The sequence below is a fragment of the Nomia melanderi genome, chromosome 11 (assembly GCF_051020985.1).
Source record: "Nomia melanderi isolate GNS246 chromosome 11, iyNomMela1, whole genome shotgun sequence".
Classification (NCBI taxonomy): domain Eukaryota; kingdom Metazoa; phylum Arthropoda; class Insecta; order Hymenoptera; family Halictidae; genus Nomia; species Nomia melanderi.
Window position 1 is genome coordinate 9,141,246 of NC_135009.1, and position 15,783 is coordinate 9,157,028.

At 42.5% G+C, this 15,783-nt stretch overlaps 1 protein-coding gene across 1 annotated transcript; it reads left to right on the forward strand.

Annotated features, from left to right (window-relative positions):
* The first annotated feature begins 13,812 nt into the window (after positions 1-13,812).
* On the forward strand, positions 13,813-15,698 carry Atg5 (autophagy protein 5). The gene is made up of 4 exons (XM_031984854.2): positions 13,813-14,339; positions 14,414-14,619; positions 14,693-15,018; positions 15,092-15,698. Exons 1-4 carry the CDS (start codon positions 14,184-14,186, stop codon positions 15,199-15,201), a joined length of 798 nt encoding a protein of 265 aa, XP_031840714.1. The 5' UTR covers positions 13,813-14,183; the 3' UTR covers positions 15,202-15,698.
* Positions 15,699-15,783: the final 85 nt, after the last annotated feature.

Consider the following 15,783-nt stretch of genomic DNA (forward strand, 5'->3'; position numbering starts at 1 on the left):
AAAAAAAGACGAGTCCACCACTGTGGGAGATCGCGTACGCAGGGTGCAGGCCGGTCGAGGAGCCGTGAGAGGAAGCCTGCTCGGGTAAGAGGAGGACGAGCAGAATCACCTGCGGTGCACCTGCTGTGCAGGGGGCTCCTTCGGTCCCGTATTAAAAGTGTATCAGGCTTTCCTCCTCCTCCTCCACCACCTCCTCCGCCATCTCGTGTGGTTCTTCGTTCTCTCGGATCCTCGCGACTGATCTCCCTTCGACTTGGCCATAGTTAGAGGCTCTACTCCTTCGTGAAATACTTGATGACACTAGCCGCATGATAATTGTTCCCTTATCTGAAGGAGATCTTCCTCCGCCTTCGCTGGAAATTGGCCAAAAGGAACAGCGACGATTGGCAGCAGGATCGGTCTTCAGGATTTTAACGAGGATTTTCGGGGTCAGTGCTAACTAGAGCAGAGTTTCTCTAAGTGTGAGCAACTAAATTTAGGAGTCGCAGAAATTTTAACAAAACTGCAAAATTCCTGAACGCGCAGTGACGGAAGATTAGTCTGAAACCAGTTTGACAACGTCGCACGTATGGTATGTCTGTAAGTTTTAAGATTCATTATCAGCACATGCTTCATTCGTATTCCTAGATTATATACCCCTATGCTCAAGGGAATAAACTATGGGATCGAGGTTCTCGTTTTGTTTCTTCGTAATAGCAGTGTTAAGTCTACCGAGCAAGACGTTAAGCGAGAAAGTTTAAGTAGTATTTCAGCAAACATAGTCTAGGAAAACTGAATTCACGAGAGATATTAAGCGACACTATATTCTCCACGCTAGGACTTTCATTCTTTCCATCATTAGCATCCACGTCGTTCAAAGCTGCTTCGTTCCTCCGTATCAAGAATCCCGATCAGATCACTCCCCAATGAAAACACATCAGACAGAGTCAAGAGGTATAGCGCTCTGGACATAATTACGCAATCAGATCGCATTTGGTATGCCGCGTGAGTCGCCGGACCACTGGACAGAACGACTTCGCTGTACTTCTTTGATTCGGAATCGATCGAAGACCCCTGGGCCCTGCGGTTACCAGGGTCTCCCAAACTTCGTGTTCGTGAGCTCGACGGTGCATTCCACTCGGCTGAAGAGCATCTTCGTGGTCTTCATTTTGGGGTGGGGTGGGGATTGGCAGCGAAGAGAAGCAAAGAAAACAAGAACGAAGATCCCCGAAACAGGCAACATATTCAAATTCCCAGTGTAAAGCAGAAAACGAGGCTCCCCGACGGAACGCGCCGGTAAAGGAGGTCGGGAGCGGGTTTCCTACTAACGGACGAGCCGCCTAGAAGTCGGACGCGGTAAGAGGTTGGTCGCATTTGTTTCACGGCGGCCAGCAGGAGCGGCAACGGCCAACAGGTGTATAGCAGGTGCACACCCTGAGCGGCTTCGAGAGTGCCGTGGAGAGCTAAAAAGTTTCACGTCCACCTGAAGGTCCCACACGAGAAACCGGGCGACTTTCAACCGTCGTTTTCTCGGAGCGCCACCGTCACCACCCCTCGGCAACCCACCCCACGGACTCGCAGGAGCCCACGGTTACTTCTGGCTCGCCTGTACACCGTCCTCCGTCTTCTCGCGACAGCACAATGCCATACGGCCGGGAAAGAAGGAACGGTCGGTCGGCTGCTCGTGGCTAACTCTTTCGCGAAACGCGCTTCTGCGTCATTCGCGACGACGTTTTTTCCTACCTTTTTCCGTTTTCCGTGCGACAGTCGCCGGTCTGGCGACACGGCGCCGCGGCTAATGGAGGGAGGAACGTGTAAATTGGTAGACTTGGCCTGCGAGGGGAATGTTAATTTTAGGAACAATTTGAAAATGAACGTTACGAATAGGGTTGTTCTATTTTTGTATAATTTCTTGAATATTTTATAGAGACTTTTGTAATTTCGGTATATAGAATGTAAGCTTTTGGTTTGTGATTCGTTTCAAAAGGAACAGTAGGAACGGTTTGTTAATGATTGATGGGTACATAACGGTGTATGTCTGAGTAAGAATTTAATTATTCATGGAATAGTAAAATGCTATTCGAATGAAGAACATTTTACTGTTATCCTGCAATATTGTAGTTCCAATTCGCCTAGAAATTTGCAACGGGGAGTCGATAGTGCCAACTATCGGTAAAACAGGTTTCTAATTTTTCGTTTCAAATCCAAGATGCGTAGCAACTTAACCCCCTAAATTCCTTTATATCAATTCTAAACAAACTGGACATGCAACTTTTAACTCCAATTATCGCTTACCAAAAATCAAATAATATCTCAGCTCCTCCAAAGGTCGATCAAAGACTCTACATCGTTTCATCCACTTCTACCCTCGACCCTATCCGAGACGCCATTCTTCCCCACAAACCACATTGTTCGAGTGCACAAATATCCCCAACGAAAAAAAGAACATAATCGAAGAAGGAAAGACGTTAGACAACGGTGACTGAAGAAAATCGTAGGCGACGACCGGAAAAGGTCTCGAAAAGGGAACGTAGGGGGAGGAAGAGACGTTGAGGCTCGAAGAGAAAAGGCGAAGGAGGAGGTGAAGGAAGGGCGCGCGAGGATACGAGGCAGAGGAGGAGCACCTGCGTCTTATTATCGATCATCTATCGAACAGGGCCTCCAGTCCAGTCGTAGCTACCCTCGGAACCGCCGTGCTGCCGCTACGCGTCCGACCGTTGAGGATACACCCTGCGTTGCCGGACACCGTCAGGTGCTTCTTCCTGGACGGCAAGTGCAGGCGGCTCGGAGTGCTTTCTCGATTTAATGACACGTTTGTCCCACACAAGAGCGTAGGCACGCACACGCGCCTAACGCCACCGCCACGCCGTCGCTATTCCCGAACCTTTTCTTCTTCCCGTGGCCCGCGTTCCCGGATTTCCGTTCGCCGTTGCCAGCCGACCAACCACCGACATACGTACCGAGCCGCACGACCGAACGCGAGGAATGTTTAACCCTTTGCGGATGAACGTTCTTTCGAGCATTCGAAACTTCTTTCGTAGAAAGAAGCTTGATTACGAAACTGTACTTCGATGGCTCGACCTGATGGTAGGACGATCGAAACCTTTTTTTACTAGAAATATTAGGTTTAACACGTTCGCGACCAGCGCTTACTTCGTTGACGGTCTCCTCAATTATAATACTTTTTTCAATCCAATAATCCTCTAAACAAATCTAAATCGTTTTCTAAATAGAATATTAGAAAAATGAAAGTGAAACGAGTCGTTGAGTTCCTAAATATAATGCCGTAGTTTATAATTTCTAATAACAATATGTATAGAATTAATTTTATATTTTCAGTGCGTAAAATATAGGATTACGGCCGTCACAAATATCTGACGCTGGTAGCAAACGTGTTAAGTAATATTGCGGGAAATATTGGACGAAAGTTTTCTGATAGTGATTAAGGAACAAGGCTATTTTATTTCAACATTTCACATAGTGATGTATAATATTACAAAGTTTAGTATTTCATGTAAAACTTTATACTTCTGCTGTATCAGATCAAGTAGCGACTGAGAGTCCCTTCTCGAGTGCGAAGGGTTAATAGGAGTGTTATCTAGAAATTGACTAAAAGAATTCTCATTGTGCAATCTTGTAAACTGTCATTTTTGAAATCGAAGAATTTTAGACAGCAATTAAAGGAACTCTAAAATTTGATTGTCTAGAAATGTGATATATTTCAGTAACTAAGGTAACAAATCTGATGTTCCAACAAAACACATTGCGATCATACGTGTTCTGTCACTCGCGGAACCATCGGCGATCAATGCTGCCGACTTCATTTGAAAGGGAAGCGTGAAATTCGCATAAATTGCTCCCGTTTCGTCGAATGACGATTTTGGTCACGTTCGAATGTCGATAATTGATTGTGTCACCCGGAATGATACTGGATAGGCACGTCGATAAGCCGTCGTTACGTCTCCCGTCGCCGGCCACCGTTAACTACACGTGTACACGGTTGCACGTTTTTACTTATCAAAGTTCAATTGAGTTAACGATCGCACCTGTACGTTCCTTTCTCCTCGCGCTAGGACGGGGCGGTTGGCAGCTGGGCGGCTATGGTACCGGGAACGAGCGCGTGTCGCGCACACGGTGCCGGCGCGCGGCCGTGTGTACGTACAGGTGGGACCGAGCCTTCATCCTTCTCCTCGAGCGGCTCGCTCGATCTTCTCTCGTCCTTATCATAAATTTCCTCTCGTTTCCTGGGCCCAGTCCGGCCAAACTCAAGGGGACGCGGCTCTGGACCTTCGTCGCTTCCAATATTCGACACTGCGCTGTTAACTCGTGATCCTTAACCTTTCGCGGTCCGACGCGTACTTGGTTTTTCACTCGAAAGTCTATATCGATGTTATTTAACCCCATGCCTTATAACAACGTGTTAGGCTCGCGGTGAAGATTTTTAATACGATTTAACAAATATAAATATTACTTAATTCATTCGAAATCGAAGTACATGTTATTCTTCTATAATCAATTATTACACTTAAAAGCAAGCATAAACGTAGAAAATGCCTAGAATTGTTCTCTTTTTCCAATAAATTATTAATGACAAAGTAGTCGTATCAATCAGGGCATGCGGTTAATTTAATTATAGTTTCACATGGCGTTTTAATTATTTATTCAAGAAGACTTGGTTCGAGCAATAATCGTTAAAACAAGTAGGCATCGGAATGAAATTGAACTTCGAGTTTGACTCGATATAGAACGGCGAAGGTTTACAGATGACAATGAATTTGATGCTTTTAAAAACGCAGATGTTGAGTTACTAATTATTCTTTCGAATCAATGTCGGATAATTTATGTCGAATTTTATATAATAAAGTTTAACATTTTTAAATCGATTTCCTGACTATATGATCCAGAATATCCGAGATGTTACTTTATCTTTAAATCAAATCACAGTGATACTGTATATGGTCTTATTACGGAATGATCGTTTCTCAAGTTAATGTAAGAGCTGGAATTAGTATAAAACTAACGAGGCAATCTGTGCAATTAAAATCAGCTTAAGTCTCCCAAGTGTTCTGTCTCTCAACTGGATAGGACAAATACGTGCCGTTGGTGGTCTAAGGGTTAAACGAGGAAGTAAATTGGTACTTGTGCTCTGAACCTACGGCCCGTTCAAGGAAAATTACGCGGCAGCTGCGCCGTGAACGCTAGAACAGGAGACCGCGTATCATCTTCCGGCGTAGTTTTTCTTTGAAAGCGGGAGAAGGGGAAGAAAGAGGAATGACAGCTCCTAGTGGTGATTATGGTTTCCATAAAACGTTAAAACCGCGGATTTCACATTGCTACAATGCACATTGCACCGAATTTATTAACAATCCTACTGAAAAACGCTTTAACTGACAAACACATCTACTTTATCTCCAATCATTTCGACTATCCTTCGTTTACAATCCTGGGAAGAAACACCTTCACTTACTTCTTCATAGCAAAACTAAATGTAATCAGAGACATCAAACAATTAATTGTCTCTGATCTCCACATATCTGGCAAAAATCGGTAACGACATTATTTCGAATGAAATAGTGGTAGTATGCTACTTTTCTGATAGAAATAGACTGAAAGCAAAGGTGTATATACGGTTGACTGTCACAGTTTTAACCCTTTGTAGACGAAGATTGTTTTTAGTACACAAAATCTTTCACAGATTCTGCTAAATTAAACGCTGAATACTTTAATCATAGAGAATAAGGAAACTGTATACTGATTTCTTGCTATTCGAATAGTTAAATCATTTATTTGCGACTTGGTATTCCAAACATGGAAGTTTGATCTCAATGCCGACATTCGTCCGCAAAAGGTTAATATTTTCTAAGATATCGATGCAATGAGACAGTGTACATTATAATGTGCATCGGGTTAGAAGGGGTTAAGGTGTTTAACCGGTGTCCGCGGAACTGCGCCGCGTTCTACCTCGAACGTCTCGTTAGGAACGAGAGATAATTACAGTGCGCCGCGAATCGTAGCGCCGATTGGAAGTGGCGGACGCGATCTATGGTGTCCGAGGAGAGAAAGAGATCGTCGTCCCTTTAAACTGTCCCGCGTGTGACACGGTGCCAGGCCAGCTCAACACTTTTTTACCATCTGCCCCATGTCGGGCATATGTTGCCGGGATAACATCGAAAATGATCCGAAACAGGTAGGAGAGCAGCCTCTACGTTTCGACACTCGCTACCCGTCTGTCGACGGTCACCTGTTGATTTCCCTTAAATCGGAATAATAATCGTGGCTTTTCACGGAACCATGCTACACCGCTGATTAGCCAGGCTTTCCGGGCGAAGAGTAAATCCGTGCCACCGGGAAACCCTTTCCAAGATTTGTGTGGTATCGCCCATCCGGCTGTCAGAAATTACCAAGGATTCTCCAGTCTAGCCTGATTACTGGAAACCTAAACACTCGAGGGTTAAATGAGCCGTTCACCGGCTGAAGTGACTAACACCGGCTTCTTGAATTATTTCATGCTTCAGGGGAAGAAAGTTTAATCGATGGTTAAACATGACTTTAACCGCCATGTCAATTGAATTCTGACGACATGTGTCCTTGTATAGATTTAGAAGTGACTTCTCTTGGTGACATATAGAACAAACCGGATTTTATTGGATCCATAAGATGCGAGGTTAAGTAAAAGTAGCTTTAAATACGATTGCCAATGTAACGATCGTGTTAACCCTTTGTCGACAAGAATTTTCTAATATTCACCAAAAAGAGCTAAATAGTATATCATACTTCTAAATACTGAAAAAAAGGAACTGCTTATTAATCTTCTGTTATCTAAATGATACAACTATATCTTGATAACTTTGTATCTCCAAAATGTTCCTCAAGGCATTAACCCTTTTCACTCAGAAGCCTTTCAATAGAAATATTCAATATTTCCCAATAAGTTATTTCAATATTTCGCATATTTATAGATCACACGAAGCTTAATATTCTGTGTAAAACTTTACAATTTCGATATATCGAATCAAATGATCACTGAGAGTGACCTCTCGAGTGCAAAGGGTTAATAACGAAATATCATCGATTTTCTGTGCTATTATAATCTAATAGGTAATTAGACTTGATCACTTTGACAAGCGAACGCTTGAGATAATACTTTGCTTCGACCGCTTGGTGATACAATAATGATCCTCGAATCGGTTTCTCGCGTACTCCTTCGACTCGAAACCGAACAAAGAAGCTCGGCGCATCCGGCGGCCGCGGACGCGCGGTATTGAGAGCGGCGGAACCGTGATTCCAACCCTTCCGTTTCCGGCGTATCGGCGATCTCGATGAATATGAGCGGCGATTAAACGCTGAATGGTCTGCGCCGGTCAACCCCCCGGAGAGCGAGCCCGGGCCCCCATCGCTCTCCGAGGACATTAAGAGGGGCCGCATGAAAGCTCGCCACTTGATTTATGAACGAAAATCTCGAGTAAACGCCCGTTTCCGCGCTCCGCCGGGCGTGAAATCACTTTGGGCGAGTTCCACGCCGCGACCGAGGCCGACCGTACTCGTCGCGACAGCGGAACCGGCCGGCCGTGCAGTTCCGGCACACGGGGAGACCGGAAGTCCCGGCTCATACGCGACGCTTTGCTTCGTTTCGTCGTTTTGACCCCATTTTTCGCTCGGTATTAACCGGAAAATTGCTCAACGACCCTTAATCAGCCGTCGATCGATGGTAATTCTGAAGGAAAGAAACAGAGAAAAGAGTTAAGAATTTTCTTGGATTCATGAGCTGCAGAAAGGTTAAGCAAACATAGCTTTGACTCCATGAGTTCTTCGACGAGTGCCAATTTAGCGGTATTACTAACCTTAGGGGATTCTTCAGAGTATTCGAAATCTTCGGAGGAAGTTATATTATTGAGGAGAAAGAACACTGTGTATCAATCTCTTGTTATCGAATAATTAAATTATATGTTAAATAGAATTGTTTACAACCTTGCGTTCGGAATGTAAAAGTTTCAATCTCCGAATTATCGATGTTCATTTTCAAAGGGCAAAATGAAGACACAGTGGAGCGAGTTCAGTTGTTTGAATCAATGATATATCGATTCTCATTTGTTTTATTATTTGATTATCCGAATCATCTTGGTCTCGATTACTTTGGTTAACTGAGAACCCTCGGTCAATGTTTACAGATCGTTGCGCAACCACACAGCCAATTTCCAAATTCACGGCAGCACCTGTAGACCACGTAGAAAATCCGATCGGCCTTAGAGCTTTCGATGGAAGCAGCCGGAAACTCGTTCCTGTCGCAATCGACGGCGTCTAGGAGCTCTGTGGGCGCGGCCGACTACTTCGAAAACATCGTGGGATTAAAGGTTGCGTCGAAAATGCTGAAAATTACGGTGGCGGGTAGCTTAAGCCGGCGGACACACCGGGTCCAGCATGAATTCCCGATGGTCCGTGTTGCTTCTTTGTCCTAGCGTTAATTAACCCCTACCTCCCCTCGCCTGCCGCTACCTGCTAGACTCTACCGAATCATCTTTCGTCGAACTCGCTTCACAGTCACCCAGCACTTACAATGAACCCTGGAATAACGCTGTTAACCCTTTGGACTATGATATATTTCTAAACTCTGGTCGATACGACTGCTTTGTGATTAATAATTTATTGGAAAAAGAGAAAAATTCTAAGCATATGTTATGCCTATATTTCCTTCTAAGTATAATAGTTGATTACAGAGGAATAATATTCACTTTGATTTCGAATCAACTGAGTAATACATATATTTGTTAAATCATATTGAAAATTTTCACCTCGAGTCTAACTCGTTGTTGTAGGTGAAGGGGTTAACTCTAGAACTACAGGACAAGTCAAATTGACCAATCTTCGAATTCTACTTCTGCAATTTTCACGAAAAAACACGCACATTCTTCCAATAAACCGGTGCATTCTTTTACTAACGTACATTCCGGAATGAAATGTTATTAACCCTTTGCACTCGGGGGGTGACTCTTCGTTATCATTTGATTTGACACAGTAAAACTATAAAATCTGACATTTGATGTTGAACTTTGTATAATGTCTCGATACGCGAAAAATTGGAATAAAATTAGTTAGTTTCAAAGAATATCGTCTTCGCCTCGTCAAACAATGTTAAATATTTCTAGTGAGAAACTTCCTAGTGCAAAGGGTTAAATGTAGTTTCGTAGTCTGTATAAGGAAACATACATTAGATGATATGATTGCTTTGAAATTCTAGTGTCAAAAGTTGCGAGAGTCCTCGTATAACATAGTAGGTAGTTCAATAGCAAGGTTTTTTTTAACCCTAATCGGACCACGATATGACTTTGAGTCAGCTTTGAACTTTTTACTTAAATTTTTTGATTATTCTATATTGCATTTCCAAAAATTTTTTGGGGGCTTTTAAAATCTGGGCCCTACAAACAAAAACAATAACATTTTAATAATGCCTTTTATTCTCATAAGTGACTGCGAGTCACATCGCGGTACGATTCGTTATAAAAGCACGTGGTACGATTAAGGTTAAAGCCTGCATAGCTGCAGACATTGGTTGCAGCGAAGGAGAGACACCCGCGATAGTGTTTAGGCTCGTGCAACGTGGTTTTGAACAAAACAGAGCCAATTAACCGTGTTATTCGAGGATTGGCTGTGTTTTCAATCGTCGCGCGCTGCCTCGCCGCTCGGACGTACGGCGCAGATAGCTGTGAACCATTTACCGAGGTCGGAGGTTAGCGCAACAAACGAAAGTTTTATTGTAGCGTCGGCGCAGACGGAGCGTCCTTTATTCCTTGCGATAGATCGCCTCCCCTTGTTCTTGCCCTTATCACCGCGGCGTGTGGAACGAAATGAGGTCAAACGGGATGAAGAGGAAGCTGTAGGAACAGGAGCATAGATCTCTCAGGTGTGCTCAACGATCGTAACGACTGGGCGGACGTTATCATCCACGGATCTCGTTTTATGATACGCTTTACCGGAAACTGCTGGTTTTCTGCGAAAACTCTTGTTATCGGATTACGCTAGTTATTTAAAGGCGTTATCGACAGTGTCTTGAACCCATGATAAGACCGGATCGCACCGACTCCCTCGCAATTTCGCTAATTAACTTCGGTACAGGCTTCGTACTGTTTTGTTGCGTAGATTGCGCGGCCTGCCCGCTCTCTCCAAAGATACGCCTCACCCGACGGGACTTCGCTTTTGTCTCGGAACACCTCTCGCCCCTCGTTCGCATCGATCCACGATTCGAGAGATCATTTTCTTCTTGCGTTTATCGTACGGAGACGTACCGCCTCGATCGAGAACCGTGGCGGAGAATAAACTCGTCGGACACCCTTGGCCACGCGCCGGTAGCTTTTTCTTTCTTTTTATCGTGAGTTGAACCTGTGTATATTTTTAATATTGCAATGCGACTCGTAGTATATGTATATTAAATGCATACATTTCATTCTTTTGTATACCTCGTTCCAGTGATACTTTAAATTCCTTGTGCATTTTATTCTAACGACATTATACTCTAGTTTTCTTCGAAATCTCTCGCTCCTTACTATCATAACACGATCTACGTTCCCAACGTTGTAACGAAGCCACCTATCACCTTTCGTCTTCACCTTTATATTAGATATCTTTCATTTGACTCTGCTCCAGTGTGAAAACTTTTATGCAACATCGAATGAACAGACTCGCGACGTTTATGTCCAATTATTGCATAACGAGCAGCACATAATTCAACTCGGAACGCTCGCTTGCGGTTCTCAGGAAGCGTATTCCGCTCGTTCGAACGGTCTCCACCCCCGGCCATCCGTGAACGGTGTTTATAATGCAAATTTATCGGGGGCATTCGTTTATCGGCGAAGACGGCCGGCCGGGAGCCAGCGGAGACACGAGCCAGACACGCACACGCGACACTGGGGGAGCAGCTGTGCGCGAAATTGATGGTGGTATCGGCCGATCGTTCGCAATTTCAACGTAGCTCGCGCTTGTTATTACCGGACAGGCCGATAACGAATACCGGCTACGAGAAAAACAGATGGACCGATTAACGGGGCAATCGAAAGCGGTCGCCAGCAAATAAACTCCGCTCGGTGATCGATCGGGAGCTAATCCCGACGCATTTTTCTGTCTGCTAGATTACTGGTCGCCACTATTCTCGGCGCAGCTCGATTCCCGGTCGATGCTATTGTTCCGTGGAACGTCGCGGGCGGCCGTGTGTCTGTTCCCCGCGCGGAACGTACACGGTGCTTCAGAAATACATGTACACGTCGTGGCCACCGCAGCGCGATTCTGCATTTTCGATTTGATGGAAATTTGACGGAAGAAAGAAGGAACATTCTTATCAGTTACTACCTGAACAGTTCGAATTCTACCCCAGGAATTGACTTCAGTTATTATATCGTGACGACAGTCTTGTGTATTTTGAGCGCGCGGTTTCAAAGGTCGCGAGGATCGAGCGAAAAGAAATTAGAGATGAATCACGGGGTTACGCAATTCGACGGGTTGACCGATAACCCCGTGGTTACAGGAAGTTGATCGGGACGCAGAGTTCGTTTGGTCGGACCCCCGGCGGATTTCCTAGGATTCTCGTGTCGCTGAACGGGTCAGTCAGGTGCGTCGTATCGGTTCGATACGGTATCTAGCCGCGTTACGACTTAATGACCGGCCTAATTGACGTCACGGTCCGCGCACGGCTGTCTAAGCAGACGGAACGGGGCGGCCAGGCGACTTTTATCGGTCGCCAGGGAAGAAGAGTGTGATTTTTCTGTTCTGCCCTCTCAAAGTTCAAAGGTTCGGCCGATAATAACGTTCACTCGCCCGACATCTACGCTCGAGAGATAAGAAATCTGCTCCGTGGCTGTTTATATCCGAGGCGAGCGTGCGGCTCCGATACTTTCACGCGGTTATCGCACTTCCTTTTGTGAGAGTCATTTAAACGCGACCGCGAAAGTGAACGATCGGAGGAAGATTCTTGAGCGAAGGGAGCTTCAAGAGGATGAACGAGGAGAAGACACAGTGATGTTTGTGTTGAACGCACGCTTGTTAACGATGGAAGTGTCCGGGGATTCAATACGCTGCATTGTTTTGCAAAGACAATGGAAGTACGATTATTTTCTAATTTGCAAATGTCGGGCGAGTCGTGTTTATTAATACCACTCGAATCGCGGACGGTTTCGAAAAATCGCATAATGTTATAAGCATTTAGTGGATAGCGGTTCAACTAAAACCAGAAATTGCTCGAGGAAAAAGAAGAAAAGGCAAACTGTGATAAGATGTTTCATCCACTCGTGTCAGATGTACTTTAACCCCTTGCCCTATGATTTCTTTCTCCACTGCGATCGATCTGACTACTTTGTTATTAATAATTTATCGAAAATAACAGAAAATTCCAGTCTTATTCCATGACAACGTGTGCTTGAACAAATTGAATAATATTTATGTTTGTTAAATTCTATTTGTAATCTTCGCCACGAATCCGACACGATATTGTAGGGCAAGGGGTTAAAGATAGAAGTCATGAAATCTTCGCTTGCTGCTAGGGGTGGGTGATTTTAATATTGTTTTGTATCATAATGGAAATCGAAAATCCTAAAAGTAACACCAGTGTCATTTACGGCAAATCACTTCAGCTTCTCGAAAATTAGGGTACCTTTTGTCCGCTAGGTGGCAGGGCAATGGAATTCCTAGAGCGAAAGTAAAGGTTAAATTGATTTATTGCTCCATCTATAATAGAATACCGCAACTTACTTACGAATTCCACAGACTTAAGATATTTACATACTGTACAATGTATTTTCTGCCTACTGTTCTGAAATACCGACACTATCAAACCTGCCTTCTATGCATTGGCGGACTCTATCTGAATCGAGTCGTCAACTACTAAATTATATAATAAATGTAACTCTACGATATAGATCATTAATTATTCCATTAAATAACCCTTTGCCTCTGTGCACTATTAAGCCAAAAACTAACGGCACTAACATAAACGGCAAATAGTGAATGTATGGGTGTGAAAGGGACAGAAATGGCATGGTTAAAGTATTACCATAGTGGATATTATGCTAATTATAAATTATTTTAAAGTAACCATTTAACATCATGTCCAGTTTTAATGATAGACTTTATTATAAAGTGAAGAATTATTGTTGATTTGGTAGCGTCACTTAGCAAAGACAATCTGGTGCTATTTGACTAGTAGTTTGAGCGTCTTTGCAATATGTGACACCACCAATCCAAGAAAAAGAAAGATAAGAAAAAATATATGGGACTGAGAACGATAGTAATCGTTGTAGCCAATGTGTCGATAATGTAGATTATAGATAAAGTAAATTTCTGTTTGTTATTAGAAATCGTTTAACTATACATTTTAAAATTCTTTTGTATATATCCGTGATATTCTTGCTGTAAATAGTCAGTTAGAAACATACCGTCATAGATTTTGGTCGATAAAATATTTCAACATTATAATGTAATGATCATTGTAAATAAATAATATATTGAATAGAGAAACACGCCGTACAGTTGATTTTGTGGTACTACCTAGCGGAGACAATTTAATCCTATTTGGTTAGAAGTTTGAGCGGTCTTGTATTATGTGACGCCACCAATCCGAGATAGAAAGTGGAATTTTGAAAAATGATTTTCTTTTTAAATATTATCCCAAAGCACTAGTAGACTATAGTAGTTTCTCCGAAAAAGATTGTTCCTTAAATCTATGGTTTAAATTTATTGTATAATTAAAGACTTTCAAATTAAATGTATAATTATCTCATGTGGGTATTGTTTGACTGCCGGTTTAAGTAATTTACCACTGATGGCGCTATCAGTTTATAATAGTGATTTTCTGTAGCAAATGATTTTAACCACTGCTAGAACTATTTCTAATGATTATGTAGTGTAACACTATTTAACCGTACTGAGTTTTACTGATTGAAGACAAAATATACTTTATTTTTAAAGGCATACGTTATGTGTCTATGTTGATATGATTAGGTCTTTTTCTGTTTCCATTAAACCGGTGACATTTTTGAAAAGAAGTTTCTGTACGAGTGTTTCGATTGCTGGAATATCGACTTCTCGAGGTTGTGATTAGGAACACGTTCACGCATAGAAGATTCTGTAGCAGACGATAAACATAACCTTCTTATGTGTAATGTTTAATTATCATTGGAAGAACGAATGAATTGAAATAAACGTTATCTGTCATAGTATGCATAATGGCGAATGACAGGGAGGTGCTTAGAGAAATTTGGGATGGGAAAATACCTGTTTGTTTTACACTTGATTCTGAGGAAATTTGCGATTTGCAAGGGCCCGATCCGTTTTATCTTATGGTACCTAGGTTAAGTTACTTTCCCCTTTGCACAGACAAGGTAAACAGTGAGAACAAAATAATATAAGTAATTGGCTAAACACTGGTACTACATTTGTAATCTACTTTCATCAGGTACGAAAGCATTTTATTCGACACATACAAAGTGATAATAAGCAGGAGCATGAAATGTGGCTAGAATTTAATGGCATTCCTTTGAAATGGCATTATCCTATTGGTGTGCTCCTGGACATTTATTCCAATGACATCCAACTACCTTGGAATATAGTTGTTCACTTTGAAAAGTTCCCAGAAAATGCCCTAATGCATTGTCAAAACAAGTACATATAGCTGTGCTCAAATTTAATGTGTGTGGTAATAAGTGACCATTATCTTATTAGATTGAACTTTCAGAGAGGTGGTAGAATCTTACTTCCTCACTTGTCTAAAGGAAGCAGATGTATTGAAACACAGAGGTCAAGTTATGTCCACTATGCAAAAGAAGGACCATAATCAACTATGGTCTGGTTTGCTCAATGACAAATTTGATCAGTTTTGGTCTGTAAATAGAAAACTCATGGAAGCCAGCAACAGCGATGAGGGTTTCAAATACATACCTTTTCGTTGCTATACCAGTGAGGACAAATATGTACAAAAGCTGGTAAAACCTGTCAATGAAGAAGGCCAAAGGAAAACATTGAGGCATTTACTGAATGAAGTTTTTCCGGATCAGGAGAATGGTATACATTTATTTTTCTCACTTCGAAATCTTACAATAATACTGTACCTCCATTGTATGTACTTCTCTTACAGTTAAGGTGCTCACACATGGCATTGTCCCACCTTTGGAAACGCCGCTTCAATGGATGTCAGAACATATGAGTTATCCTGACAACTTCTTACATTTTATTCTTACATCATAATTCTCGCCAATGCAATCAATCAATGGATTTCTTGTAAAAATTCAGAGAACCGAGAGACCGACGCTATCTTTCCTTGTGAACATTGACTGACACTCTGATCGAGATCGCTGATCTTTTTATTCTCCACATCTTTTATTGCATATTTATTTTATATGAAATCGTGAATCGTGCTCTTGTTTTTGCAACCGAAAGGAAACGAAGAGGAAACGCTATTCATTTTAACGCTATTAGTCTTGCATATATTCTCATAATGCGCGTACGTACGAACACCTTAAGGCGGTGTTTCAAATTTTATCTTAACCTCAGTGCTGGACCTGAACAAGTCGTTGATCACCAACGGGGCAGGTTTGCTACCGATCGAACGAATTATAAATCGATTCACGGGAGTGCAGCCGAAAGGAGATATATTGTATAAATATAGTTATATAAATATTTAAACACACATTTATGTATATAAATATAACCAATGAAGACTGTAATCTATATTGAACAAATAAGTTTCCGATCTTTTACCATGGTACGTAAACAAACTAGCGGATTAGAACGACAATCCGCAACAGAAATGTAGAATACTATCGCAAA

Coding starts and splice junctions, on each gene's coding strand:
- Atg5 (XM_031984854.2), top strand. CDS start 14,184: ATGGCGAATGACAGGGAGGTGCTTAGAGAAATTTGGGATGGGAAAATA. Junction 14,340..14,413: donor TTCCCCTTTGCACAGACAAG/GTAAACAGTGAG, acceptor TACTTTCATCAG/GTACGAAAGCATTTTATTCG. Junction 14,620..14,692: donor CTAATGCATTGTCAAAACAA/GTACATATAGCT, acceptor TTGAACTTTCAG/AGAGGTGGTAGAATCTTACT.